The 27,815-nt window shown below is 31.7% G+C and overlaps 3 protein-coding genes across 7 annotated transcripts in view; 2 read left to right on the forward strand and 1 right to left on the reverse strand.

The window, feature by feature from the left end:
* The window catches only part of LOC145195258 (E3 ubiquitin-protein ligase MARCHF4-like), a 260,175-nt gene that overhangs the window by 122,533 nt on the left and 109,827 nt on the right, over positions 1-27,815 (forward strand). Inside the window, exons 1-4 of one of the 5 annotated variants that reach the window (XM_090070955.1) lie at positions 5,688-5,820; positions 6,079-6,182; positions 7,287-7,959; positions 8,674-9,035. The exons of 3 other annotated variants lie outside the window; for them this stretch is intronic. In XM_090070955.1, coding sequence (XP_089927081.1) covers positions 7,294-7,959; positions 8,674-8,982 — 975 coding nt within the window. In that variant the 5' untranslated portion in view covers positions 5,688-5,820; positions 6,079-6,182; positions 7,287-7,293 and the 3' untranslated portion in view covers positions 8,983-9,035. Of the gene's footprint in view, positions 1-5,687; positions 5,821-6,078; positions 6,183-7,286; positions 7,960-8,673; positions 9,036-27,815 lie in introns of those variants that run through there. One more of the 5 variants, XM_090070956.1, reaches the window with a different exon arrangement.
* On the reverse strand, positions 16,698-18,408 carry LOC145194903 (lysophosphatidic acid receptor 6-like). The gene has a single exon (XM_080072629.2). The coding sequence runs from the start codon at positions 18,086-18,088 to the stop codon at positions 16,802-16,804; it is 1,287 nt and encodes a 428-aa protein (XP_079928755.2). The 5' UTR covers positions 18,089-18,408; the 3' UTR covers positions 16,698-16,801.
* On the forward strand, positions 19,395-27,380 carry LOC145187426 (uncharacterized). The gene has a single exon (XM_090070950.1). It carries the CDS (start codon positions 20,473-20,475, stop codon positions 26,254-26,256), a length of 5,784 nt encoding a protein of 1,927 aa, XP_089927076.1. The 5' UTR covers positions 19,395-20,472; the 3' UTR covers positions 26,257-27,380.

Consider the following 27,815-nt stretch of genomic DNA (forward strand, 5'->3'; position numbering starts at 1 on the left):
CCTGAAAATTTTATCAAATTATTTTGAAGTATTTTAGAATGTCATAAACTCAAAAATCAATTTGGAAAAAATTGAAGTACACCCAGCACTCAGGTGATTTAAGGCCAGTCCAAATTTTTATGGTAGTTCGTCCTACCTTCTATAACTTCTTTTTCAAAAAAACTATTTTTGAAAATTTGTTGTCTAAGCTAAATAATACTTAGAAAAAGTTGGGCTAAGTTGAAAAAAATATTATTGACAAAAATATGGTGGATGGCGCATATTGTCCTTAAACTTAAACATGAATGTTTCAAAAAATAAGGGTTTAAATTGTTAAGCACAACTTTTCTAGTTATCTACAAGCTAAAAGACATCGATATTGAATTACATTGTTTTTTCATACTTTGATTCAGAAGGTAGGGTAGAAAATCTGACGTTTAATTATTTCTTTCAACGACGTACAATGAAGTGTCGAGAACTCGGGAATATTTAGCGATTTTGTTTTGAAAGGCTTTTTGATGACCGCATAAAGAAAAAGAAAATGTTTATTTAACAAGAATGAAAGTATTGCGAGAAAGAAAAAGATTTAGATTGAAAATAAATAAATTAATAAAATCAGCAGTAGTTTTTAGTAGACTGTGGACAAAACGAGTTTAACCAATTTGTTTGGAAGAAATAGAAATCGATTTATTAAATTCTTTTGTAGTAAAATTATTATTATTCAAAATACATTACAAACCAATGACAACAAATGCATGGACATTAGTTGAATTAACAAGTAATTTACATAAATTTATTAAAAGCAGCTAAATAAGTTTAAAGATTATGGTAATTGTTGAATGTTTATATACATCAAAATGAATTGGAAAAACCTTTGCAATTGGTTTTGAAAACATCCTTTGCACACACACACACACACACACACACACACACACACACACACACACACACACACACACACACACACACACACACATATGTGCTGCCAGTTTCTCTTTTTTCAGAATCGTCAAGAAGTCTTTCTATTTCCTTGTTCTTTAAGAACATTGAGCACTAATTTTGTAAAATACACTAACACAATTTACATCCAATTTAAGAAATCTATTGCAAGTAATAAGTATTCAAGATTTGAATAATAAATAATGTGGTTTGTTATAAATCATTATATAATATACTAATTCATAACATGTTATGAACTCATGATATATACTCAAAAAATTAGAAAATTTTCTTGTCGGACTTTTTTAGTCACCGCTTTATTATAAACGTTTAGAGAAATCCCGCGGGATCTGAACGGCACAATTTTACGTCACCCTCAGATAAACGAAACAAACCCGAAATTTACGGAGACTGGCCTTAAACTACCTGAGCAAGCACACAACGTTGAAATAACGTTGATCGACGTTGATCAACGTTATTTCAACGTTGTTTCAACGTTGTGTGCTTGCGGGCACGGTTTTTTTTTTAAATTAAAATTTACGATCAGATGTCTTAAAGTGTGAAATAATTAAGGATGGAAAAAAAAATTGGTTTCGTATATTTGTTGAGGCGAGAAATTCAATAAAAAGCGATCAGGTTAATAATGCATCAAATTACAATAAAATATTTTTTTTCTTTTATAAATAAAACATTTCCTTAAAAACTTTCTGTCGGTAATTTACATCCTAAAAAAAGTACAAACGAAATTATTAATCTTTTTGTAAATTGGTAATATTTTGTATTCTTATTATTCCTCAAAGTCCGGTGTTTCTTGCTTATTCGTCACACAGCTGCGCTCAAAGGTATCTAGATTTTGTTATATTGCGATATGCAGCTACGTAATTAAACCTCAATTTTAAATTTTAACGCTTTTCAAAATTAACTTTTAGAGGGATGTCAATTGATTATGACACATTGAAAGAAGATTTAGCGCATGCGTCTCTCGAGAATCTACATGAAATAAAAATATACTTTTTTGATGCTTGCACAAATCAATTTTTTTTTAAGAATGATTCTCTGTAACGTATGGAATAAGACATTCGTGTTAATATTTTTTTCTTCGAAACAAAAAAAAAGGAACTTTTTCAATGTGAATTTTATACATTTTAAGCAGTTGAAATCTTTTTGTAATACGCTCTCGGTTAACCTCTTCTTTTTTACATAAAATTAGTTCGTCAATAAATATTTGTAAACAACTCGATAATTTGTTAGACTTGGTAATAAACTTTACTAAAACGGTAAGAGCTATGCGGACAGGAGCCATATCTTGAAATTTCGTATCTTGGATGACGTTAGATGCCACCTGGTTATAAAACAGTAAACGAAAAACCAAAACGGCAAATAAAAAGCTGTAGCAAAAATTGCTTATGTTAACATTTATTTTGATGCTTATAACCTCAAAATCTCAAGGAAATGTCATCATGGGGCTAAAGTGGCCATTGTTTGCAATTTTATGCAAACTTTTACAGAAAATGATCAAACTAACATTTATTGATTAAATAGTTATGAAAAACAATTGGTTTGAATGAAAATAGGATGAAAATCAATTTAAATCCTCATGCGCCTAAATAATTTTTTTTTTACAATAGCTTTCCTTGTTATTTTTTAAAGCTGATTGAACTGAATAAATAAGAAAAGTAAGAAACTTGCAAACTTGTTGGTGACAAGTAGCTGCAGAGAAATACTTTTGCTGTTATGCAAACAAAAAAAGTATGTATTTGTCTGATTATTTATTTACGTTGTTTTGAAAAAAAGCATTAATTAACAGTCCAGAAACCTATAAACGCTTTTATAAAAAAAAGAATTAAGCAGGTGTCAAAACAATGATAACGAAATGTTGTACCCTCTTTTTTATTTATTCGCGAGTGAACTTCATGATCACATGATCAACCGAGGGCCCGTTAGATGCCCGAGCGCAGCAAATCCATCTGTGTGGATAAAATCTTTTTTTTTTGCGGAACAGTTAAATTACTTTATTGAACAAGACAAATATTTAACCGATGAACTTCTTTGGAAGTTGAGACAAATTCTGTGCAACCATGGAAACTAAGTTTATTGGTTTATCTCAAAATAAGAGACGTAAATAAAATTTGTAAATTAAAATGAAAAAGATAACATTAATATTTAAACATGAATACTGATTGTCAGCCATTTTAGCTCCATGTACTGGAATGTAAGTTGTCCAGCGGCTTTTCGTTTAGCATTATTAAAGCTCTAATTGTTTCTGAACGTTACATATTTGCTTTTGAACCCGGCAATCATCCTGCAACCATGTTTCCTATTCCTCTGCATGGCAACCAAAAGCTGCAGCCACTGGACAAGTATACGACATTTAAAAGGTATTACAATTATTTATAAGGTGGTTGGTCGTGGATCGCATCCGCAACTAATGACGATTTTAATTACTTATAGGATGGTTGGTCGCTATCGCGGATCGCATCCGCGGCTAATGACAATTTTTGTATTTCAGAAATATAAAAAATCGTTATTATCCAATTTCATTAGCCTGTGCATTTTTTAAATATTAAAGCTGGATTTGATTTCCAGAATGGTATTATTTAATTTGAGTCTTTTTTTCGGTGACGAATTTTTTGCAGCTAACGAAGCTGATCGTTTTGAACCAATCATTGAAAAATGAATAAGTAAGAGCAAAGTTAAAGATGAAAGAGGCAAAAAAAAAAATGTTCGAGAATAATAAAGATGTGAACAATTGAAAACAAGAATTTCGATTTGTCTGTGTAATAAGTTACTTTGAATAAATATACTGATATGTTTTTTACTTGCGGGACATTCTTAGTTACATTTCAAAGACGAATAAAGAGACAGGGTTAAACTTTGATTCTTGGAATTGCTGCCGTTATTGAAGAGATGTATCTTTATTGCCGAATGTTGTAGAGCATAATTGAATTTTCTGATCAACACTACTAACTGCTGATCTGAAGCTTGAAAACATAATTTGATGTTAATTAATATCAAATTTTTTTCATTACAGCTTTGCTATTTTTAAAAGTACAAAAACATACAGCATTGCATAATATCATTTCACTTTCTATGAAAACAAGCTGAAAGATAAGAACTTTTTAATTTGGGTTTTGACAAATGCTTATTCATCTTTATAGGATTATATAGTTAGGACTTTATCAAAAATATTTTTTTGATCGCCAGACAAGTTGATATTTGACGATCTGTTAAACGAAAAACTTTTTTGAACGAGTTCCTCCCTCAAGCAAAGTGCGAATTTCTATAGTATTATGAAATTTATCGTTTGTTAAAAAAGTATGAGAAACTCAATAGGTATAATTGCAAATTAAGTAAAAATTTTTGTATTTAATTCTTTTACTAAAATAACTTTAAATTATATTTCAACATTTTTAATATCTCGTATAAACAGTTCTGTACCAGCCCACAGATTCCCTCCCCTTCTTCTAACAGGTATGCTTGCCTTTCTTCCCACCCTCCCCCACTTCCTAAACAACTTATTTTGGGCCCAGTAAAATACGTCAACGGTATAAAGTTGTTTGAATTAATTAAGTTTACAAAAATCCTATATTTTAAAAATTACTAAATGACAAATATTATTTAACGCGTCTTCATTGATTGTCATTCTTCTTCATTCTTTATTTACGTTTTGTTTTACATTTATTCTTGTAGGGGTTTCCCCAGCCAAGGACATTTTCATTAAAATGGGTTACTTATAATTTTAACAACATACTGGCTAAAAATTAAAATTAAAATTAAATCAAATTAATCCGATAAAAGTTTTACCGGATGACCGTTTGATTATGATGACCCATCTTACATGATGAACCGTTTGCTTACATAATTTAAATTTCCTTAAAAAAACTTCTAACTCTTTCTTCACTCAGTTGTCTTCACTCCTGCAGCGAAGCGGGATAAATATAGTTTAATATTTTTGTTTGAATAATCTCTACGGTGGTGGAAATGAAACTATCTGAAAGTAACGTTACGAAACGTAAAAGAAAACTAAATTCGAAATATAGCAAAATTCGAAATGTATAAAAAAGGAAAGAAAAGCCAGATACGAAAGATAAGTAAAAGTAATAATGATTGATAAGTGTGAAGCTAATTAAATGCTCGTTTTTAATTCAATAGAATAAAATGCTTCGTCCTACAAAATAAGCTATTGGTTACCAGACTACCCTGTTCGAAAGCTGCAAGCATTTTTTGAATTATTTTAAATTCGAGAATTTCGTATCAATATTTGGAAACATATTCTGATATATGTAGCAAACGCATTTTAATCATAAACCCCCTTAAATAGACTAAGATTCCTCTTAAGGAAACATAATTATAATAATAGATATTTATATAAATACATATGCACTCCATCGATAGATATACTGTATGTATATATATATATATATATATATATATATATATATATATATATATATATATATATATATATATATATATATATATACACAGATTGATAATGGTGAAGTAAATATATTTGATATGATAAATAGATATAGGGTATATATGATAATTATAATTTACATTAAAATGTTGCACGTTTTAAAAACTTAATCTTATACACGCATAGCTGTTTAATTCATATTTATCATCCTCTTTCGTAAAAAATCTCTACTTAACAAATAACCGTTCAGTTAAAAAAAATTATAAATAATTTAGGATGTTTTATTTTAAAAAGCAGATGGCCACAACGTTATATAAAGAAGAGAGCTAAATATTTAAACTGAATAAAATAGACCTAAAATATTAATGATTCAATGCAGCGCCCTCCATCTTCATCCTCCATCTTTCTAAAAAGCAAAGAAGCATTTTAAATATCATGTTTGTTTTTTTTCTTTCGTAAGGCCGAAAATTTGGCGATTCAAAGTAATTTTTTTATGTAAATTACCTTCTTAGATTTTTACACATAATTTTTTCATCGGGAGTTTTTTTCCTTATAGTAAATTTCGATGTAATAGAAAGTTTGAAATGCAGCCGGTCATTTAATTTTTTAGTTTGTGTTGAGTGCTGTTGCAACAATCTTTCTTACAAACATACTATATAGATGTAAATGACGCTTTAAAAATTTGCACGTTTGCGAAGTAATGAGAAAGAGTTTTAAAACGAGTTTCGCTCTTTATTTAGAAATTTTCATAAATCTCAGAGGCTGGGAAAATAAAACCATGGAGCACGTTGAGAAAATACTTTGCATCGCAGCTTTTGTTCAGTGAAATTACTTTCAACTTTAGGTGAGTAGCCTACGCTAAACATATTCTAGAAAAAAAAAAATTATTTTCAAACCCTAACAGTATATTTTTTATTCACTCAAAAGTTAAAACCGGTAAATTTTAACTTTAATTGTTAAAGTCTTATATTTGTTCAGAAAAGTTTTTAGAATCGAAATAGTTGTATCGTCAAAGCAGAAAGTAAAAAACTGTATTATTGAGAATTAAAACTAAAGCGAAAGAAACTTTTTTTTAAGAATTTAGAATCTTAAAATGTATGGTAACAAAACACACACGAAAAACATTTGTCATCGAAAATGATTTCATTATCTCGTCATTGGCTGCTTAAAACATTTAGTGCAGATGACAAGCGTTTCTTGTTTAGGATTAGGGCAAGGATTTTAAAAATACGAAGGAACTTTTGGAATAGAAAATAGGAAACAAAACTCAACAAGAACGAAATTACAAAAATCTCACCAAAAGTTTTAAAACGTTCTTCTTTAATGTTTTAAATGGATGATGACTGACGAGCATAACACAAAAAATAACCTTTTAAATAAAATTATCAAAATATCATGAGCTGAGCATTCGTGCTAGCAATACAAACTATCTTTTTAAACCGTTTTGTTTGTTTGCTATGCAGATGTTATTTCTAATTTTGATGTGCTCATTAAAACTTTTATTTTTATTATGCTCATTAAATTATCATACTTTGATCAGCATAATACTTTGATCATCATACTTTGCTTAACATTTTTCTCTATTTTTATGTGTAATTTTAAAGACTCGAGTTTGTATGTTTGAGATTTGAAAAATAAGAATATAAAAAATGTTAGAAATGTTAAAGTTAACATTTTTAACATTTTTTATCTTTTTTCATGAAACTTTTATTAACTCAAATAACTTAATTTTTATTGACTTTCTTTACATCGAATCCCATTAACTCTTCTCTCTGGATCATAAATGTTGAATCCAGTGTAGTGAGTTGTATCCAGTGTAGTGAGAAAGAGACAAATATTGATAATGTTTAGTGTAATATATGTTTAATGAGTTTCGTAGATTGAAATTAAATTATTTTTATTTAGATTTTAAATAAAAATGAGGATAGTAAATTATTTTCTCTTTCAGTTGTAAAATGGAAGATCTAAGTTATGAGACTTTACCAGTTTTACATGCAGAAAATGATAGGCACATCGATGTTAAACAGAACAACAGGTATATTATGCAGAACAGCAGGCACGGTGCACAGAGTTTCAGAGACACTACTCAGCATGCTAAAACACATAATAACACTGAATCCCAAGATATTTTCATCAAGTTAGATTTGAGTAATCAGAAAAGCTGTGTGATCGAAATAGAAAGTAAAAACTGTATCCTCGAAGAAGAAAGTAAAGACTGTATTATCGAGATAGAATGTAACGATTCGAAAAAAAATATATTAGATTCGAAAGAAAATATTTCAGAGACTGTAGTACAAGATGTTATTAAAGATGATTTACCAGAAAATCAACCATTGACGCAGGAGAATGAGACCAGAGAAAAAACTCAACCAACAAGTTTGTTGCGAGAATTCGGGAAGATAAACTCTTTTGACTCTGTTTCCCTTAACGAACCGTGTTGCAGAATATGTCAATGTGACACTACAGAAGACAAGCTTATAAGCCCATGCGATTGTTGCGGATCAGTAAAATGGGTACATCAAAGTTGTCTTGTACAATGGATGAAAAGTTCTTTCAAAGAGTCATGTGAACTGTGCATGAAAGACATAAATATCATAAAACGAAGAAAGTCATTTTCTAAGGTAATTTTTATTTCAAATCTTTTAAAATTTTTAGCTAATAAATAAAAAAGTATAAAGTTAAATAAATAATAAAATGTAAAAGTTAAATAAATAATATAAAAGTTAATCGGGGAGACCAGTTCTTTAAGATCTTCACATTATGCAGAGGACTTGTGTAGCGTCTTTGTAGTCGCTGATTTACGTCTATGTAAAATGAAGCAACCATTTATAATTCTCAGAAAGAAAAATTGACTGCTGGGCGCAAACCTCTTGATAAGAAAATAATAGTTTGAAATGTAAGGGCTTGATTTACGGGAGTTAGTTATCAAGTTAATAGAAATTTTGTTCGGACCAATTAATAATATTCAAATAATAGAAAGTTGAAGTTGAAGTAAAAGTTTCAATTGAAAATTTTCTCATGTGGAGACGTAAATATCATTAAAAAAGCATTCACCACTTATTCATAATGCCAAGAGTAATATGACACTTTACTCATAAAATCTCAAGCATTTTCATCAAAGTTTCTTTGTCCAAAAACTTAAAGTTTTAAAGGAAAACTTTCCTTTGTAGAATATAAAAAAATTTTGAAGTGGCGAGACTAAACTTTCATACATATGATTTAAAAAAATTTCAAAGCGAAAAATGAGTGATTTAACGCCCATATAAAATTACTTTCAACATACGAATCACGTTATATTTTTACGCTTATTAGATTTTTCTTTCTTTTGTTTTTAGTGGCAATTACCTACACAGAGACCTACCCCTGTTTTATGGGTGTTGGTGTTTATAAGTGCTATTGCCTTAAATCTTGCTTCTGTTGTGAAAGACGCATCACGACGATGTTCATCAACTCCTTGTTTGGTTTTTTATGCAGTTGGTTGCATCGGTGTCATTTTGGGTACGCTTTTTGTGGTTTATTGGAGCAAACGTGCACGAAATTTTGTCAACCGATGGATGGAGCAAAATGAAGAATGGGTCGTCCTAATTGATGATGAAAAAAAAAATAAACGTGAAGTCACAAAAGTTTCAAGCGAAAACACTTGAACAATTTTATTAAAAATTTATAGATATAAAATGATTATATACTTCATTCAAAACCATAGTTCGTTAGTTTTAAACGTGTTTTTCAGTTAAATTGCATAATGCCGTGCTATGATTTCTTATTTAATATTCATTGAACGATTTCTTTACTTGTCATATCAACTTTTTTCCGTTAATGTAATCAGTACTCTTACACCGAATTGATTTATTCGGTGTAGAAATATTTTCGCCAGGAATTAGTTTCCTAAACTTTTTTTTTAGGAAGAACTGCAAAATTTCTAGGTTGTCAATAAATAGAGGTATATTTAAAGCGTAAATGAAACACACAATTATTGAAAACTCCTTCAGTTATGCAAAATGGCAGTATTCTATTTTTAACTCAACTGAGTAATTTAGATGATGACCATGTTTATAAATTTTTAAAAAAATATATTATTTTCTGACCATAGCACTATTGCATAAATGCCAAAAAAAACATAATTATTTCAAATTTTTTTTATTCGGGGTGAAAAACGCTTTTATTTGTACTATTTACTTATTCATTTATTTTAGTAGTACAAACAGAGACGTTTTATGGAATGTTTTATACCACCTCAATTACATCAAAAGAACAAAATAATATTTAACTTTGTTTCTTAAATTTACTTGTAATGAGTTAGATTTTAAAAAGGGATTTATTTCACCCACCTCAACCTCCTCCCCTCCCTCAAATTTCTTAACTGCATAAACAAGTGCTAACAATTTTTTAACATAACTAACATTTATTTTACAAGACATAATAGCTGTTCTAGTTATAGCCATTAAAAAAGCCTGTTTTAAATTACGTATTTATAAGAAACTGTTGAAAGACTGAACTTGTCTTGTTGTCGAAAATCTATATATTTATCATAAAATACACATTAAATGCGTCTGTGGAGCAAAATAATATTTTTATATCTATTTGTATTCAGAACAGAATTTCTAAGATAAATGAAACTTTTAAACTTTAAAACGAGACAATTTTTAGGAAGTAATTTGTTATCGTTTTTTATTCTTTTATTGTAGTTTATTAAGCAACTAAATTGGTTTAGAAATCTTAATTTGATAAGGTTTTTATAGATTAACAGCATTCATTTTTTTGTTAAAAAAAATAACTGCTAAAAAATGAGAACGAATTTGCTCCCGTATCATTATTATTTTGATTGAATTACTTTTATAGGTTAGTTGCTGTTCGTTTAATATATATATATATATATATATATATATATATATATATATATATATATATATATATATATATATATATATATATATTGGAATAATCACCGTAGAAGCATATCTTCATCTATTAAAGGTTCTTTATTAAAGGTATCTTCATCTATTAAAGGTATATTTCATAATCCAGAATTGAATTGTGTATGTATTTGTCCAATATACCTCCTACGCAATACAGTGGTCCCAATCAAGAAAACTCTCAAAAACACCCCCAAGTCTTCGTAACCCCCATGTTTCACGATTCATATGATTTACGAATTTTTTTTTTTTTTTTTTGACTTCTTTACTAAATATCTCCAAAACGGAAAAACTTAGAGCATTCATATTTTGGATTTTGCGATGTTTTTTTAATAAAATTCCAGATATAGAAATTTGATTTCTATTGATTTTTGACCACCTGATTCCACACTGTGCATCCTCTGTTTTACAAATCTCTAGTCATCTTACATAATAATTTATCTTTTATCGAGGATTTTTTTCGCAAAATAGTTGAACTTTTTTCTATTTTTTGTAAAGTTGTAAGGGACAACGTAAAAGATTTTATTATATTTTTGAATTATTTTACATTATATAGATTAATGTTTGAGTGGTGTGACTTTTGAAGTACTGTTCTTGCAGACAATAATAATAAATCGTTCAATAAAGCTTTGTGCTCGTGAAATTTTATGAGTCAACAAAAGTATTGAATACTTTGTTTTAGCTTGAAAATATTTTTTAAACTGCTTAGCGAACAGCCATTTTTTATTTTGTGGCAAAACTAGAAAATTGCAAAAGAGGAGGATAAAAAATCTTTATGGTTGGTTTTAATAACAATTTAGTTTAAATGATTTATTCAACAAGAATCAATTTTAGTAGGGGAAAACCTCAATGAATGGGACAGTTTTTGCAAAATGCTTTTTAAACGTAGATAAAATTGTTTAATATGCGTATTTAAATATGTTTGATAACCACCGACTCTTGCTCAATAATATAGAAAAACAAAAAAATTGGATTTGCATTTGGCTATTGGAAAAAAGAGAGTTTTATTGGAGCATGACATTTGTCCCATTCATTAAGTATGTCTCATTGAATGGGACAAACATAAAAGAATTAAAAATAGACGTATTTAATTCAATCATTTTTCAAATTAGCTTATTAACTGTAAATGTAGTTAAATATATAGATACATACATAAAGACCACACAAAAAATATTTTTAACTAAAAACATTTTAACTCTAATTAAATTTCAATCAAAGCAGAACTTTCTCATTTTAGAATATTATATTTAGTTATTTTTATTTAAGTAAAATATTGCAGTATAAAAGTGTATAAATTATATATATGTACACACACTCTATGTCAAAAAAGCTTTTATCCACCTATCCTGCATAATTTTCTAGTGTAATGACTTTTTGTTCAGCGAAGATATAAGCATAACTTCAACAAAACAAAACTAATCGAATATTCAAGAAATATTGTACAAAGAGATTTTTTGAGGTGATTAACAACAACAAAAAAAAAATACAGTTTTTGTGTCAAAAAAATTTCCATCACTTCCCTGCACTTTCACCTCAATTTATTAATTAATCAGTGTTAAGTAACGTTTTTTTTATTTTACTCTGTTATGTTTTTATACAACTAGATTTAGTTAGATTTATGTATCATTTTTGTTTAACATTTTTATTTTTTATTTTTTATTTTTGTTAGATTAACAGATTAAATTAATGTTAGACTATGGAAGGAGAGAAAATCATAGCAAAATATAGAAGAAATTGTAAAGAAATCAAGTGCAACTGTGCAGTTCATTATCAAGAAATACCGAACTACTGAAAAATTGTTGATAGGCCACGTATAGGACGTCTGAGGAAAATTGAATCATTGCATCGTCGATATTTTCTACAAATAATCATCCAGAATCCTAAAACAAGTGCTCTAAAACTTGCGGCATGATAATGCTACAAAATAATTACAATTTCAAAAAGTTTCCTGAAACTGCAAGAATGACCTTAAAAGGAGCTGGATATAATGGCAGAGTACAATTGAAGAAGCCCTACATCAGCAAAGTCAATAAAGCCAAACCTCTACACTTTGCAAAGTTTCACATTAGTAAAACCACAAACACTTTTAGAAATCGGTCTTTTTCAGTGATGAGTCAAAGTTTAATGTGTTTTCATCGAATCGAGTTTTTTTTTTGTACAAAAATGTACATCTTTCATTTCAAAATGCTATAATTTTTTTGTTTTTCATAGCCTTAAAAAGTCTTTTTGTGCAATTTCCCTTAATAGTTTCATTGGTATCCTTGAATGTTTGATTGATATCATTTAGCTGAAACTTTGCTCATATCATTACTGAATAAAAAGTCATCACAGTTGAAAAATGTGCAGTGGACTTTTTTGACAGTATATATGAATATTTGAAATATTTTTCTAACACAACGAAATCTATGATTTTTTTTTTTTTTTTTTCTTAATACTTTCATCAGAAAATTTGATTCAAAAGAAACTATGTGTTTAATCCGTTATAATTACGAATTTTAAATAATTCAAAACAAGTTTGATACTTTTTCTCAGATAATTAGACTTCCCAAAAATAATAACATGCGCCGGAGTTTTTTTCGTATCGCTAAGATTGGGATATTACAATGACATGTAACAAGCACCTGAAGTGAAATTGAGAATATTTTTAAAAGCAATTATGCTGAGCCGAAATTTTTTTGCTATAAAAATCATTAAGGGTCACTTTCTTTTTTGGGCAGAAGAAATATTTTCTTAAAAATGCCGAGGTTTTATGAAGAACAGCAAAAAAGCTCATACTATTCAGACCACAGGTTATAATAAGCATTTCAAACAAGTAGTAGATAAATACCCCAAAAATAACAATCAAAAAATAACAACCTAAAATAAAATCCAAAACGATACATTTAATAGCGGAGTAACTGGAGAAAAATGGCAAGCATTTTAGTAACTAATCTTATAAAATAGTTTGTTTTTATATGTAAATGCTAAAAGCAATATTTTATTTGCAGTTGCATCACACATAGAGATTTCTGATTACTTGTTTAATTATATAAAATAAAATATTTATTGCAACATAATAATAGAGGATATTTTGTAACATATACTGAGATAACACAGTCTCTTTACTGAGATAACATAGTCTCTTTATGCAAATGCTAAAAAAAACATTTTATTTGGAATTGACGTTCACAAAAACAGTTTTCAGATTACGCTTTTCAGAACATGCTTCAAAATGAAATATACGAATTGGTTCCATGGCACTTCAGACTTATTGTAAAAAATTAAACATATAATGCAAAATATTTGATCCATTCTGTTATTTTCATTTTTAAATTCATATGTTAAAAACAGCCTAAAATGGTAATTAGACCAGTAATTCAAATTGTAAAGATTTATGCTACAGCAATTTAATGATATTATAAACCATGTTTTTATAGCATTTTGAACCCATATCCAGTGAATATTTTCTACAACAATCTTCTACTTTCAATCTACAATCAACAAGATTGTCTATTTTTTAAAAAATATTTCTTTTTGAAGTACGACGTAAGATGTCCTATTAAATATTTGCATACTCAATCATTTATATATGTATGAATAAATATTTATATCTATAGTTACATGGATAGCTTTTTTATTGCCTATTCATATTATTCATATATTTTTCATATTGCCTACTCCTATAGCTGGATTGATTGATATATTTATCAATCTATCAATCAATCCAGCTAGAATACCCTGCGCAAAGTGCTAGGTATTTCATAATGAAATGGGACATTTTATAAAGGTTTGTTCAATGAAAAAATTTTTTTTTTCTTTTTTTTTTTCATTCCTAGACCATTGACTTTAGGAGAATACTCGATTTGTTGGCGTTTTGTCGCCCGGCATTTACTCTTTTCTTGACATCTTTCTGGCTTGGGTTCTAACAGTGGCTACTCTTGATGGTCCACCACCAAAAGAGGATCAAACAATAAATTCATTATCAGAGTCAGAGTTTGCATCAACAGCTGTAGCTGTTAATACTTCTTTCACCCCAGCTTTACTTGGTTCTAGTCTCTCAAAGCTGGTCTTATGATTTGTCCAAAGATAGCCTCTTATCCCCTGCTGTGCTCCCACTAAGCACCTTGTAATCCTCACCACACTCAATGTAGTTAGCCCTGTTCTCATTAATCTTGGTGAAGTAATTCCAAATTAAGGGAACTTTTGGTTTCTGGAAGGGAAAAATAATTTAATACATCATACATCGTTTATCGTACATCTAGCAATCTATCTATGAATCTATCTATATATACTATAAAATCAATAAATCTTTCTATAAATACTGTAAAAATGAATGTCTATCCGTCTGTTTGTATTTTATGCAAATCCACACCTGTGGACTAATCTGCACTAAACTTAGCACTAGGGGATATTTTAACTCAAGGCAAGTTTTAGACCTGCTTCTGACCACCCCAGGCTCAATGTTCAGGGTGCTTATGGTCAGTACCAAGTTCCAACCCTTCTGACCATTCTTTGGCCCGCGGCGAGGAGGTGAAGATGAAGTGTGGCAACTCTGTGGGGATTGTTCCAAAAGAGCTAAAACTTTGCACATAGTGGTAATTTCACTCCCTGAATTCAATGGTGATATTCCTTTCCTGATCATGAAAATCCCTAAGTCAGTGGTCCAGTCCTGCAGGACGACAAGTTTTTGAATAAAAGAAAAGAAATATTTAAACAAAAAAGCTTGCATGCCTAAAAAAAAAAAAGAAAATGACGAACGAAGTTGTCACTGCAATCATGCAGTGGATAACAGTTTGATAAAACATTCGATGAAGAAAAACGTCATCTGGATGGAATATCATTCACGTATGATCTGTGGACAAACAAGATTACCAACGCAACATACACTCCTATGACTGCGCACTACATTCGGATTTTCAAATGAGTGGTCACCTTACGACAATATGCTGGCAAACACTCAACGGAAGAAATTGCAAAAACATTGGATGATTTTACTAAAACCCTAAACTTGGGACGTAATGTACGCACAACAATAAGGTACGATGGTGGAGCAAACATGAAGAAAGCTAGAAAGGATTGTGTTATAAATGATACGTTCTGGTGTGTTGATCATAAGCTAAAATTGATAGTGCTAAGTACTGTATCAAAATGCTAGTTGTGGAGAGATTTGAGGAATAGGATGATAGGTGTGGTTGGCTTCATCAATCATTCTCAGAAGACAAAAAGTTTACTTATTGCCGAAGCATTAAAAATCCCAAATATCACAATACCAGATAATCACATACCAAACTAGATTCAAGCTGCTCAACGAGATGGAGCAGTTAGCTCTATCAATTACAATCAATCGATGAGCTAATACCTGCCGTTAAAATTTTAGAAGAAAAAGATGTTTCACAAGATACCAGATGAAGAGGAGATTGAACAATTAAGGACAATTGTTGATCTTTTGAAAAAATCTGAAGAACTCTCCAATCTTACAAGTGCACAGAACGAGGTCTCAATTGTCCATGTCATTTCAAAACTCTTTGGTCTGGAAGACGAATTGCAGTCAATATTGCATGGTCCATATGGCATAGGACAAAGGTACAACATAATCAAAGTATCCATGAAGGAAGCTGTTTTCAATATGTTTAGGGCCGAACTTAGGAACACCCCCTCACCCATCTCATCACAGTCCCTCATTGATGACATAAAAAAAGACACAATGACACAAACACAGTCACAAGAAATCACAAAAACTGGATAAGTAAGAAGGTTTTCCAAAAGTTCGAAGATCTTAACTTTTAGAAAAGTGGTAGATAATCCGGAATGGAGGACTTCTTTGATGACGGAGATAAAGGCGGAGTTAGAAATCTACTTAACAACAACACAGAGTGCCAATAAAGGGGATATACTTTGTTACGGGAAGAAGTAATCAGTTAAGAAACTCAAATTGCCAATGTTCTCCCGCTTCACCAGGAGAACATCGGCAATTCCAGCAATTTCCTTCAGCTCTGAATGAGTGTTTTCCACAGCTCGAACTATATGTGGTGAAAGGAGAACAAATCTGTCAGCATCCAAAGTTGAAAAACTTGTTTATGTAAAAGAGAACGTAAGACTGATCAAGAAAATGAATGATGTGCTTTATATAGATTGATTTTCCAAAATAAAAATTGATATTTTCTTCTTTTCTTTTCTGTAATATTTCTTTGCCATTATTATAGCACAATAGAAAATAACAATAACGAAATAAAGTTTTAGATTTGATTTCTTGTGACTGTGTACAACCAGGTATCAAAAACCAATTCAGAAGGCTTTTGGTACTGGTTTCCACGTTTCCAACGCTCATTTCAGTTGTATCATGATATTCTAGACCTCTTCACTTAATAATGGATTTTATTTTCTTTTAAAGGATTATACTGATTGTTTATAGCAGATAAAAATTTTGAAGCAAAAGAAAATAACAATTTTTTAACTTGTATGAAATTTCTATTTGAGCAAAAATAAAAATACTTGCAAACGTGTATAAAATCAACCAAATAGTAATAACTAAATAAATTTTTTCATAAAGCCTTGAACGAGTTTTTCTAATTTAAAGAACATTTTGATTAATTTTTGGTAAAAACTCCTTTAAACCAAAATTACTCCTTTTTTTAAATAATTTAGCGGATCTGGTTTTTACATTTTCAATGTCAAAAGCAAGCAATGTGTTTTTTGTGCTTCTGCGTCGAACTACTCTGCTGAAAAAACTTGACTGATCGTAGTGAAGCAACGGCCTTCTTCTAGAGTAAAATAACTTAAGAAACGGAAATATCTTCTGAAAGTAGCATCGAAAAGTTTGGCTTAAGATGTATAAAATAATTGGGTTGCAAGCGCTACTTGCAAAAACGCAAATATTTGCAATTTGTTTAACAGTTCCACAGTAGTTCCAAGTTTTAAACGACGGTAAACTGAGAAGCAAAATTGTTATTGTGTTAAAAGGAAGGAAGCACAAAAGAAAAACAAGAAAAATGAGGAAAAACATTTTCATCAGCTTTCTTTGCTTATTGATCCACCTCATTTGCACTTCGCCCGACAAACTGTTTTGCAGAAGACATATATTTTTGTTCAAAACTGCTCTCACACGTAACCAGCAAACGAGAATTACAGCGGAGGGAAGGAAATAGAAAATGAAAATGCGAACGTAATAATAGGTCATCAAACCAATTTTGTTTTTCCATTTTGAATAACACATTTCTTTTATGAGCGTAACTTTATGCACTCCCAACTGGTAACTTAAAGGGAGACCAACAGTCAAGTAAGACACTACCCAAAGTAAAGATATCACAATGAGCCCAATTTTTACTCCAAACGAACTTTTCATTGAATAAATGATAACGCGGTACCTATCAATTGTAATTACTATCATAGAAAGTATAGATACAGCAGGTATGCAATCTGCTATCGGGATGAAATATTTGCAGACAAATTCTCCAAAAGGCCAAGATAAATACTGACTGACCATAAACATCGGCAAGATGAGCAGGAGTGTCACTAGGTCGGAAAATGCAAGATTAAGCAAATAGTAATTTTGAAGGTTGCGCAACTTTTTGTTTTGGATTACGGTTGTAATAATTAATCCGTTCCCAGTGACGCCGGTTATAAATATTATACTCTCAATGATAATTTGTATGACATCCCAGGAAGTAAGTTCCTTGCTGAAAGCCTGTTTAAAGGTTGAGTTAAGTGCTGACTTGTTGTTGGAAGAACTATTATCTGGAACGTTGAAAAGATACGAGAACTGGATTGATGAAGTTGATTGTTGAGTTGTTGTTAAAAAAGAAGAAGCCGTAGTAACTTTGAATCCGTTCACGTTGTTCTTCGAGGGAAGGGAAACCATAAGTGTTGCATACTTCCTTTAAATTAACCAAAAAATAAACGTTTAAACAAGTTTTGTCCGCTCGTTCAAATACGAGTTTTGTTTACGTAACATTCACAAGAAGTTTGTTTTTTTTAATATATTTTCCTGAGATTTTCAAGCCCTTATGGATATCATCAAAGGGAATCTAAAAAAAATAGTATTATAGAAAGTTCGGCAATCGGTCACTTATTTATCAGTTTAAAGCGCGTTTTAAAAGTGAACTCGTTTTTCATTCAAATAATATATGAAACAACATAATTAATAAAGCGAAACAATATTACACCAATGAAACTTGCATAAATAACGCAAAATATTCATCTTTAGTCGCAATATAGTTAACAATATATCTGATGCATGCGTAATTTTTTTAAATCTTTTTAAATTTTTTTTTTTTTTAAATAGAAAAAAATTTTGTAAATTTACTTTTATTTACTAAGAAATATAAGTTTCTAGTTAAAAACAGAATTCTCAACTAAGCTAAGTAGTTTAGCTCATAAGAAGTAGAGAAAAGAAATTTGCCAAAATTAAATTATGTTAGAAACTATTACAAGAGTATTCATAATTCTTTTTATAAAAAAAAACCTTTCTATTTAAACATTCTCCTCTTTTTCTTCATGCTATCAGACAAATTTAATCAAACCCGAAATTTTAGGGCTGCCCAGTTTGCGGCCGGCGGTCCAAATATACAGTCAATAATTCAGTATATTGTTCTGTTTGCATTTATATTTCATTTTTTAAAAGATCATTCGTTATATTTTGAACTTATTAAAATTTTATGTTTAAGAAGCTTTTCGGCTGGTTGAACTTCAATCAATAATTCGGCAAAAAACTTGTAATTTACAAAAAAATGTTGGACGCCCCTATTTTAGAGGAATACTTTTGAAAATATTTCTTTTTAATAAATACTTCGTTTCGGAAGTTTTGAAAAGCTTTTTCCACGGGAAAAAGAAAAACACCAGAACTAAATGATGCGGGCGACCATTATTATTTCGTATTTAAAAGGTACTAGAAGTTGTGGAGCTCATGAAATAAATAGGTACAAGATTAAGTTACAGTATTGTAAAGAGAAAGAAAATATCTTGTAGCGCCATCTATACATGTTGTAATTTGTAGTTGAACATGTCGTTCTAGTTTTATGTATTTGATTATTAGTTACTTATACGTAGTTATCAACTCGCTTGCAATTCTATTGAGTAATCTAATGTAATTTAAGGTGCATTTAAAACTTCACTTTCAAACATGAGGTTTAAAAACAAAGGTTTAAGGGAAAAGAGTGTTTAGAAAGTGGTATTGTGAGGAAGCTAAACCTAACTAACCAAGATGCTATTCACAACAATCAAAACACCCGAAATCAACCATTAATATTTTACACGCTACCTAACGAAAATGAAAAGACGCCAACGCCCAAAAACAAAACAACAAATATAAAAACGAGAAACTCGAAGAGAACAGAAGTTATAAAGGGGGAGTTAAACGGGGGAGTTAAAGAGAGAGTTAAAAAGGGGGAGTTGGAGGAGCAGCGAAAGGGAAGAAGTGGAGAGAAGAGGAGAAAGAACCTAAGAGATAGGTTACGAGAAGGCTTTGAGAAAGTTACGAAAATTGTTTAAATAAGGGAAGACAAATTGTAGACATAAGGGAATATACGGGTGGGCATTTAGGGTAGGGAAATTTATAGTTGGTTACATGATAAACGATAAAAGAAGGAACAGAAGAATTAGTAAGAAACAGTTTTTTTTTTATAGAGTTTAAAGTGGAGAATATATTATTTGTTAATAACGGAAAAGATTTGTTAATCATAAAGAAATATATCACGCGCCAAGAAAAGTAAGTACGCATTATAGCACAAGTCAGAGTGCTACCATTACACAGAACCAAAAGAGGCATCCCAACATCCATACCCCTATCCTCCGTAAATACAAACCATTAAACCCCATTCCTCGTAAAGAAACCCCGACTCACAATAAGTAAACGATAAATATATAAATACACAAAAACACCCGCCTCACATTGGAGGTCCTACCGAGATTAAATTCGTCTCTCTTCTTCTGCATAATTAGAGAGAACTTTGCTGCATTCAGGTGTGCACAAAAAAAAAAAAAAAAAAAATATTTTTAAGAAGAAGTTTATAGAAGAAATTTATAAGAAGGAATTTAAACGATAAAATTTATAAGAAGAAATTTAAACGAGAAAATTTACATGAAGAAATTTAAAAGAGGAAATTTTTATGAGAAATTTTACAAGAAATAATTAAGGTGAAATTGAAACAAGAAAATTTATAAGAAGGAAATTACAAAAATAAGAGAAAATATTTATTAGAAATTTAAAAGAAGAAATTTATAAGAAGAGATTTAAATACAATTAAAATGAATCACCACAATCCCAGCTCCGTGCCAATATTTTTCTCCACCACACCTGCCTCTATAAATGTTAATACCCCCGAAGTACAAATACCCCCACAAGACAACTACGATAGAGACTCTATAGGAAGCGATGATTTAAACAACAGACGGTTAGAAAGAATTTTAGAAAAGCTTACGGAAACAATTGACAGACAAGTAATAAAGAATACCCCGGAGAAACGCAATGATGATACGCTTTTGACAGCTCTGCTCGAAAAATTGACACTCTCCGTGAGACCCTCAGTAGATAGATCCAACCTCCCAAAATTTAATGGAACCCCCGAAGAAGACGTCAAAGAATTCCTTCTTCAGTTTAAAAGAGTAGCCACCTTTAATAACTGGAATAGCCACGATCAACTTTGCGCGTTTCCCCTGTGCCTGAACCAGTCCGCTTCCACATACTACGAGTCCCTACCAGAAAAAAACAAACAGCACATTGACTCACTCATGCAGGCTTTTCAAAGTGAGTATGAACCCCCTGAGCGTGTGTGGATAAAGAAGACGCAACTATACAGCCTTAAAGAAGGACATAGCGGTCTAGAGAAGTTTATAGCCAATCTCGAGAAATTATGCCAAGAATTAAACGTTAGTGAAGAGACTAAATTAGACCTATTTATACAAGGCGTGAACCCTAACCTTAAACAGAGACTCCTCTTAAGTCAACCAGCAACCTACACGAAAGCAGTTAGGATAGCACGAGTCAACAATTCCGTTATCAACGACGATGATGAGAGAATAGTTGACACTATAGTGAAAGCGATGAACAAACTACAAAATAAACCCTCGAAAACAAACACGGTAACTTTTGCGGAAAATGATACACCCCCTCTAAACGCATACAATGCAACACCCACCAACTTAGCAACCCCTGAAGGTGCAACCAGAGAAGTCGCTAGATTAAGACAGGAACTAAAACAATTAAAGTTACGGCTCTCAAAACAACAAACTGAAAACCAGGCAATGCCACAAAACCACTACTCACAGCCACAAAACCAACCCACCTGCTACAAGTGCCACAATGTAGGTCATATAGCCCGATACTGCGATCAAGTTTTCCGTGATCCCCGGATTCCTCTACCCAATAACCCACCGCGTGAATTTTCAAACCATGGGCCTTCTTGGAGAAACAGCGAAAATAACTATAATTCCAAATGGACCACACCGCAACAAAACTACGGTAGAAACCCACGGAACCACCAAGCGGAAAATAATTGGCAATATGATGAAAGACGATATAATGATAGAAGATATGACCAGAACCCAAATAACAACATTGACAGATCCCAAACACAACCCCAGCAGTTTAACGAAAATCCCAGACACCACCCACCTTTAAACGTCTTAGAGTTAAAGCGCAACCAAAACGCTTCATGTGATGAAAGTTTAAATGGTCAAAACACCATAAGTCCCAACAAACCTATGAATTTCAGCTGCCCCAATAGCACATATACCTTGAGAGAAAAGAATGCTAACTCAATACCAAACTCACAAGTCGTTTCTATAACAGTCCACGATAATGATTGCAAGTTAACTAACGATATTCCTATAAAAACCTCAAACCCAATCCAAGGACTTCTAGAGAATAAAACTAACCCAATTAGCCTCCCTGGAAATGATCAAAAAAATTCACAAATGGTTACAAATAGACACCCATTAGGTCCTGAAAAGAATAATGTCTTAAATTGCAATATTGATGAGCCTTCACCAATTACTATACAAATAGAAGGAAATGTTCAAATAAACCAAACTTATGAATCCCCATCTATTCCTATTCCAGTCAAGAGTGTGATGGATAAACCCCTCATTTCCATAGAACTGCCTCAATCTCCATCATCGAAGCAAATTATCAATCAGATACAAGACAGCCAAGACATATCACAGCCATCTAATTTAAGTATATGGGGAAAAGTAGACGATCAGTGGAAGAAGTTACTAGTGGACACTGGCGCTGCAATAACGGCCACAAGCTACAATTTTTATTCCACACTACTCACTTCAAACAAAAAGAAACGTCGCACGTTACACCCAAGTGACCTACAACAAGTCACATCTGCCAACGGAGATGCACTAATAATACGAGGAATGCTGACGCTTAATTTTGAGATACGACAGATAGTTTACCCATTTAAAACATATGTTATAGACAATTTAAACTATGATGTAATCTTAGGAAAGGATTTTCTCACCGAATATAACGGGGTGATTGATTTTAAAAACAAAAATTTAACACTAGAACAAAACATAAGCTCAATTAAAACAGATCAGCTCAGTAGTGAAGAAGAAACGGACGAATATAACGAGATCGTTACAACCAAAAGGAAAAGATTGCAACCCCTTTCAACAACAATCCTAAACGTCCCATATGACTTTCCAACAAATGATGATTACTATTTTGAGCCAAATAAAGAACTACTCTTAAAAGAAAACCTAGTGTTACAACCCACACTCTTATCGGGAGACAGCAGAGCCGTAATTGCGATGGTCTCAAACCCTACCAACGAATCTTTGGAATTAGAAACCAATACAGTCTTAGGTAAAATATATAGTGTGTCTTCAGATGAACATAATATAGAAGAAAAAAACCCACATCATTTTAATAATGTTATCTTACAAGACAATAATCCCGTAGAATTGCACAGGTCAGGTCATTTAAACTTAACTGAAGAACAATTCAGAGATATTTCGGAACTAGTAAAAAGGCACTGTGATATATTTGCAAATTCACAAAATATGTTAGGATGTACTCACCTAATAAAGCATGTAATAAATACTGGACGCGCTACACCCATTCGAAAAAGAGCCTACAGAGTATCCCCAAAACAGCGGCAAGAAATCGATAAAGAAATAGATAAAATGTTTAATGCTAATGTCATTAGGAAGTCCGTCAGCCCGTGGGCAGCCCCAGTCATCATTGTGCCAAAACCAAATGGAGAAGTTAGGCTGTGTATTGACTTTAGAGATGTGAACTCCGTAACCATAAAGGATTCTTACCCCCTTCCAAGGATTGATGACATTTTAGACAGTCTAAATGGCGCACAATTCTTTACTACTTTAGACCTAATGAGTGGATACTGGCAAATAGAAATGGAGGAAGCCTCTAAAGAAAAAACGGCTTTTATTTCACATCGCGGCCTATATGAATGTAACGTTATGCCGTTTGGATTGTGCAACGCACCGAGTACTTTCCAAAGACTAATGGAACACATCCTTCAAGAAGAACTATGGAAATTTTGTCTTATTTACATTGACGACATCATCATTTTTTCTCCTAGTTTTGAGAAACATCTGGAACATGTGGAAATAATTTTTAATAAACTACAAGGAGCAAATCTAAAATTAAAAACTAGTAAGTGCAACTTCGCAAAAGAATCGACTGCATTTCTAGGCCACATAGTAAATAGAGAGGGCATACAACCTAACAACGAAAATTTATCAGCAGTACAAGACTACCCCAGACCTTTGAATGCTAAACAAACACGATCCTTTTTAGGTTTAGTGGGCTATTATAGGAGATTCATTCACAATTTTAGCAAGATAGCCGCCCCTCTATATAACCTAACCAGAGTAGGTGTCAAATTTAACTGGGATCACCATTGTCAAGAAGCGTTTAGCACACTAAAACAGAAACTTGTTGAGAAACCTCTCCTGGCATATCCAGACTTTACACGGAGGTTTATCCTAACTACGGATGCAAGTGCCACCGGTTTAGGGTTTACACTCAGCCAAAGACTCCATGGAATCGAACGCCCTATACTTTACGGAGGAAGGCAATTTTCTGTAAGAGAACAGAAGACATCTGTAACCGAGAGGGAAGCGCTAGCAATAGTGGTTGCAGTAAAGAAATGTCATGCATATCTTCACAACAACAGGTTCACCATTGTCACCGACCATAAACCGCTAAATTACATTTTGAACACAAAAGAACCAACAGGAAAAGTAACGAGGTGGGCCTTACTCTTACAAGCGTACGATTACGATATTGAATATAAACCTGGTAAATTAAACAACAACGCTGACGCCCTGTCTCGACGCAAATACTTTGACACTAATCAATCAGAAAATAGTGACCTATTCTTATTTTCATTGAATAAGCATAACTCAGCGAAGGAAGAGTTGGATCTCAATCCCATATCACATGATAAACCCCCTAATGACGTCAGACAAATGGAACCTATAATTAAAGAAGGTTTAAACGGAGGAACAAAACAATTTATAATAGAAAATGAAATAACACCAGAAAAAGAGGAAGTTAAACGACAACAAAGATTAGATCTCGAATTATTACACAAGATAAATTACTTAAAACAAAAGATTATCCCTGACAACAAAAAGGAAGCGGCGCGACTATTAGTTGACATCAACCAATATTTACTCGACGAACATGATATACTCTATCACATATATGAACCAAGCAAAAATTCTACTGAAGGGATTTATAAACAGTTAGTAATACCACCGAAATTCAGAAACGACATTCTATTCTGGGCTCATGATCACGCAATATCAGGACATTTTGGTTTAGTCAAAACAATTGACAAACTTAGGAAAAGATATTTTTGGCCACTAATGTATTCAGAAACAGAAAAATGGATTCAAAGCTGTACAGAATGCTCAAAAAGGAAAGGAAGAACTCCTCAATCTCATAAAGACATTGGAACCTCAGCAGACAGTTTACCACAAAATTGTTTATTAACAACTTTCAACCGAAGCTCTCATAGACGAAGAAAATACAGTGTTAATTATTTACTAACGCAAATATTCGTGTTTTTCACATTAATAGCTCCACATATTCTAAGTATTGACATTGGGCCGGTATATGACTGCGCTAAAACCACGCCTATGGGAATTTACGAATACCCCACAATAAAAAACTGCGAACATCAAATGAACAAAGAAGATTACGAATTAAAAACTTATACCGCGGAGGTGTTTCGTCACTCCCCAACCGTTTCTAAGTTTCCTATCTACCTTTGTACCCATTATAAAGTAACTTTAACATGTAATCATGAAAATATATTCGTTTCTAGTATTAGATCTCGTAAAGATGATGAAATACGAGTCCCACATGAGCTTTGCCTTGCCATGGTGTATAACCAAATTCTTAAAACTTCATTAATAAAGATAAGAGAACATTCGCCGATCGAAAGTGTAAGACACATTTTTCACGCATTGTACAATAACAACAACAAAATAAAAGACGATCTACCCACTCCAACCGAAATCGTAAATATTGAACAACCGTTAATTTTTGAAATTGAAGAAGGTCAATGGAAAAATAAAATTTCTGAGGAATACAAATGCCAAATATTCAGGACAAATATACTAACCCAAGATCTGTTTGAAATTCGCCGATTTCCCGCCCAATTAGTAGGTAATTCAAGCCACATTGAACAACATGTCACTGACACAGAATGCCCCTCCACCATAGATCAAACTTTCAAAGCAGGAATTTGCTACATCAAGAACTCCTTAAAAGTTATTGTGTGGGAAGACCCTCACCATGACTACGAAGAAATGCATTCCCTCGGAATGCATACAATACAACAAGCAGGCGAATACGTTTTAATTTCAAGTTTACAAGCTGGTGGGGCGATCCAACAATCACTTGATAGCCAAGATGGAACTATCCAACTAGATAATGGCCTTATCCTCCACAACAAAAAAACAAAAAAAAAAAAAAAAAAAAAAAAAAAAAAAAAAGGAGTACTTTTATCATGGCACATTTTTCGTATGAGCCCGAGCTATTGATTTAGTGCCTACGTTTTACTTTGATTTTACATTTTTTAAGCGATTTGTTTTGATGTGACATTTTAAATTTTTTTTCATTTTTTTATGTTTATGTGAATGCTTTATTAGTTTTATAAAGACTGATGCGGTAAGTCTATAATTGTATATAATTTATAATTGGGTTTTTAATATTTAAACGTAACCTACAATCGCTAAAGAAGGTTTGCAAAAGAAAGAGGAAGTCAGTTAAACTATTGCGAGCCTGAATGAAAACTTCAACTTCGTGAACAACGTTTTTCGTTACAAACAGCCGTCTCGTAACACTTTCAAATCGCATACCTACCAAATGAACCAAAAGAAAGTATCCTTAATAAATTCCTTTCCCAAACCGAGAAAACATTATGTAAACAAAGACAATCGATAATTACTTTTCACCGTACTCCCATTTTACAAACAACCCACTACCTTCCCACTGTCCTACACTAACGTCAACTCACCACTAATGTGTCGTTAAGAAAGAACACACAATACTATTACCCCACCCTTCCCCTTCTTCCACCGAGCTAAAAGAAAAATCAAGGGACGATTTTTATCGAATAACGAAGCTATGTGAGGAAGCTAAACCTAACTAACCAAGATGCTATTCACAACAATCAAAACACCCGAAATCAACCATTAATATTTTACACGCTACCTAACGAAAATGAAAAGACGCCAACGCCCAAAAACAAAACAACAAATATAAAAACGAGAAACTCGAAGAGAACAGAAGTTATAAAGGGGGAGTTAAACGGGGGAGTTAAAGAGAGAGTTAAAAAGGGGGAGTTGGAGGAGCAGCGAAAGGGAAGAAGTGGAGAGAAGAGGAGAAAGAACCTAAGAGATAGGTTACGAGAAGGCTTTGAGAAAGTTACGAAAATTGTTTAAATAAGGGAAGACAAATTGTAGACATAAGGGAATATACGGGTGGGCATTTAGGGTAGGGAAATTTATAGTTGGTTACATGATAAACGATAAAAGAAGGAACAGAAGAATTAGTAAGAAACAGTTTTTTTTTTATAGAGTTTAAAGTGGAGAATATATTATTTGTTAATAACGGAAAAGATTTGTTAATCATAAAGAAATATATCACGCGCCAAGAAAAGTAAGTACGCATTATAGCACAAGTCAGAGTGCTACCATTACACAGAACCAAAAGAGGCATCCCAACATCCATACCCCTATCCTCCGTAAATACAAACCATTAAACCCCATTCCTCGTAAAGAAACCCCGACTCACAATAAGTAAACGATAAACATATAAATTTACACAAAAAAGACCCGCCTCACAGTATAGAGTGTTTTGAGGTATAGAGTGTATAGAAAGTTTAGAGGTATAGAGGTATAGAGCGGACTTAAATTGAATCTTCCAAATAACTTCTACCTGGATTTAGATAAAATCTAGATTAATGAATTTAAATAGAAATATTCTTCTTTAATAATAGTTTTCTGGTATTTTATTCTTTACAAATCTTCTTCAAACTTTGTAGTTATGAGTAGTAAGTATGGAAAGTTACTGATTGTAATAAGACATATGTAGACAC

The sequence above is a fragment of the Hydra viridissima genome, unplaced genomic scaffold, assembly GCF_058129835.1.
Source record: "Hydra viridissima isolate aposymbiotic clone 2 unplaced genomic scaffold, HvirCarnegie_v1 scaffold_13, whole genome shotgun sequence".
Classification (NCBI taxonomy): Eukaryota; Metazoa; Cnidaria; class Hydrozoa; order Anthoathecata; family Hydridae; genus Hydra; species Hydra viridissima.

Excerpts from the sequence above, each read along its gene's own strand:
- LOC145194903 (XM_080072629.2), bottom strand. The coding sequence starts at position 18,088 with ATGGTTTCCCTTCCCTCGAAGAACAACGTGAACGGATTCAAAGTTACT.
- LOC145187426 (XM_090070950.1), top strand. The coding sequence starts at position 20,473 with ATGAATCACCACAATCCCAGCTCCGTGCCAATATTTTTCTCCACCACA.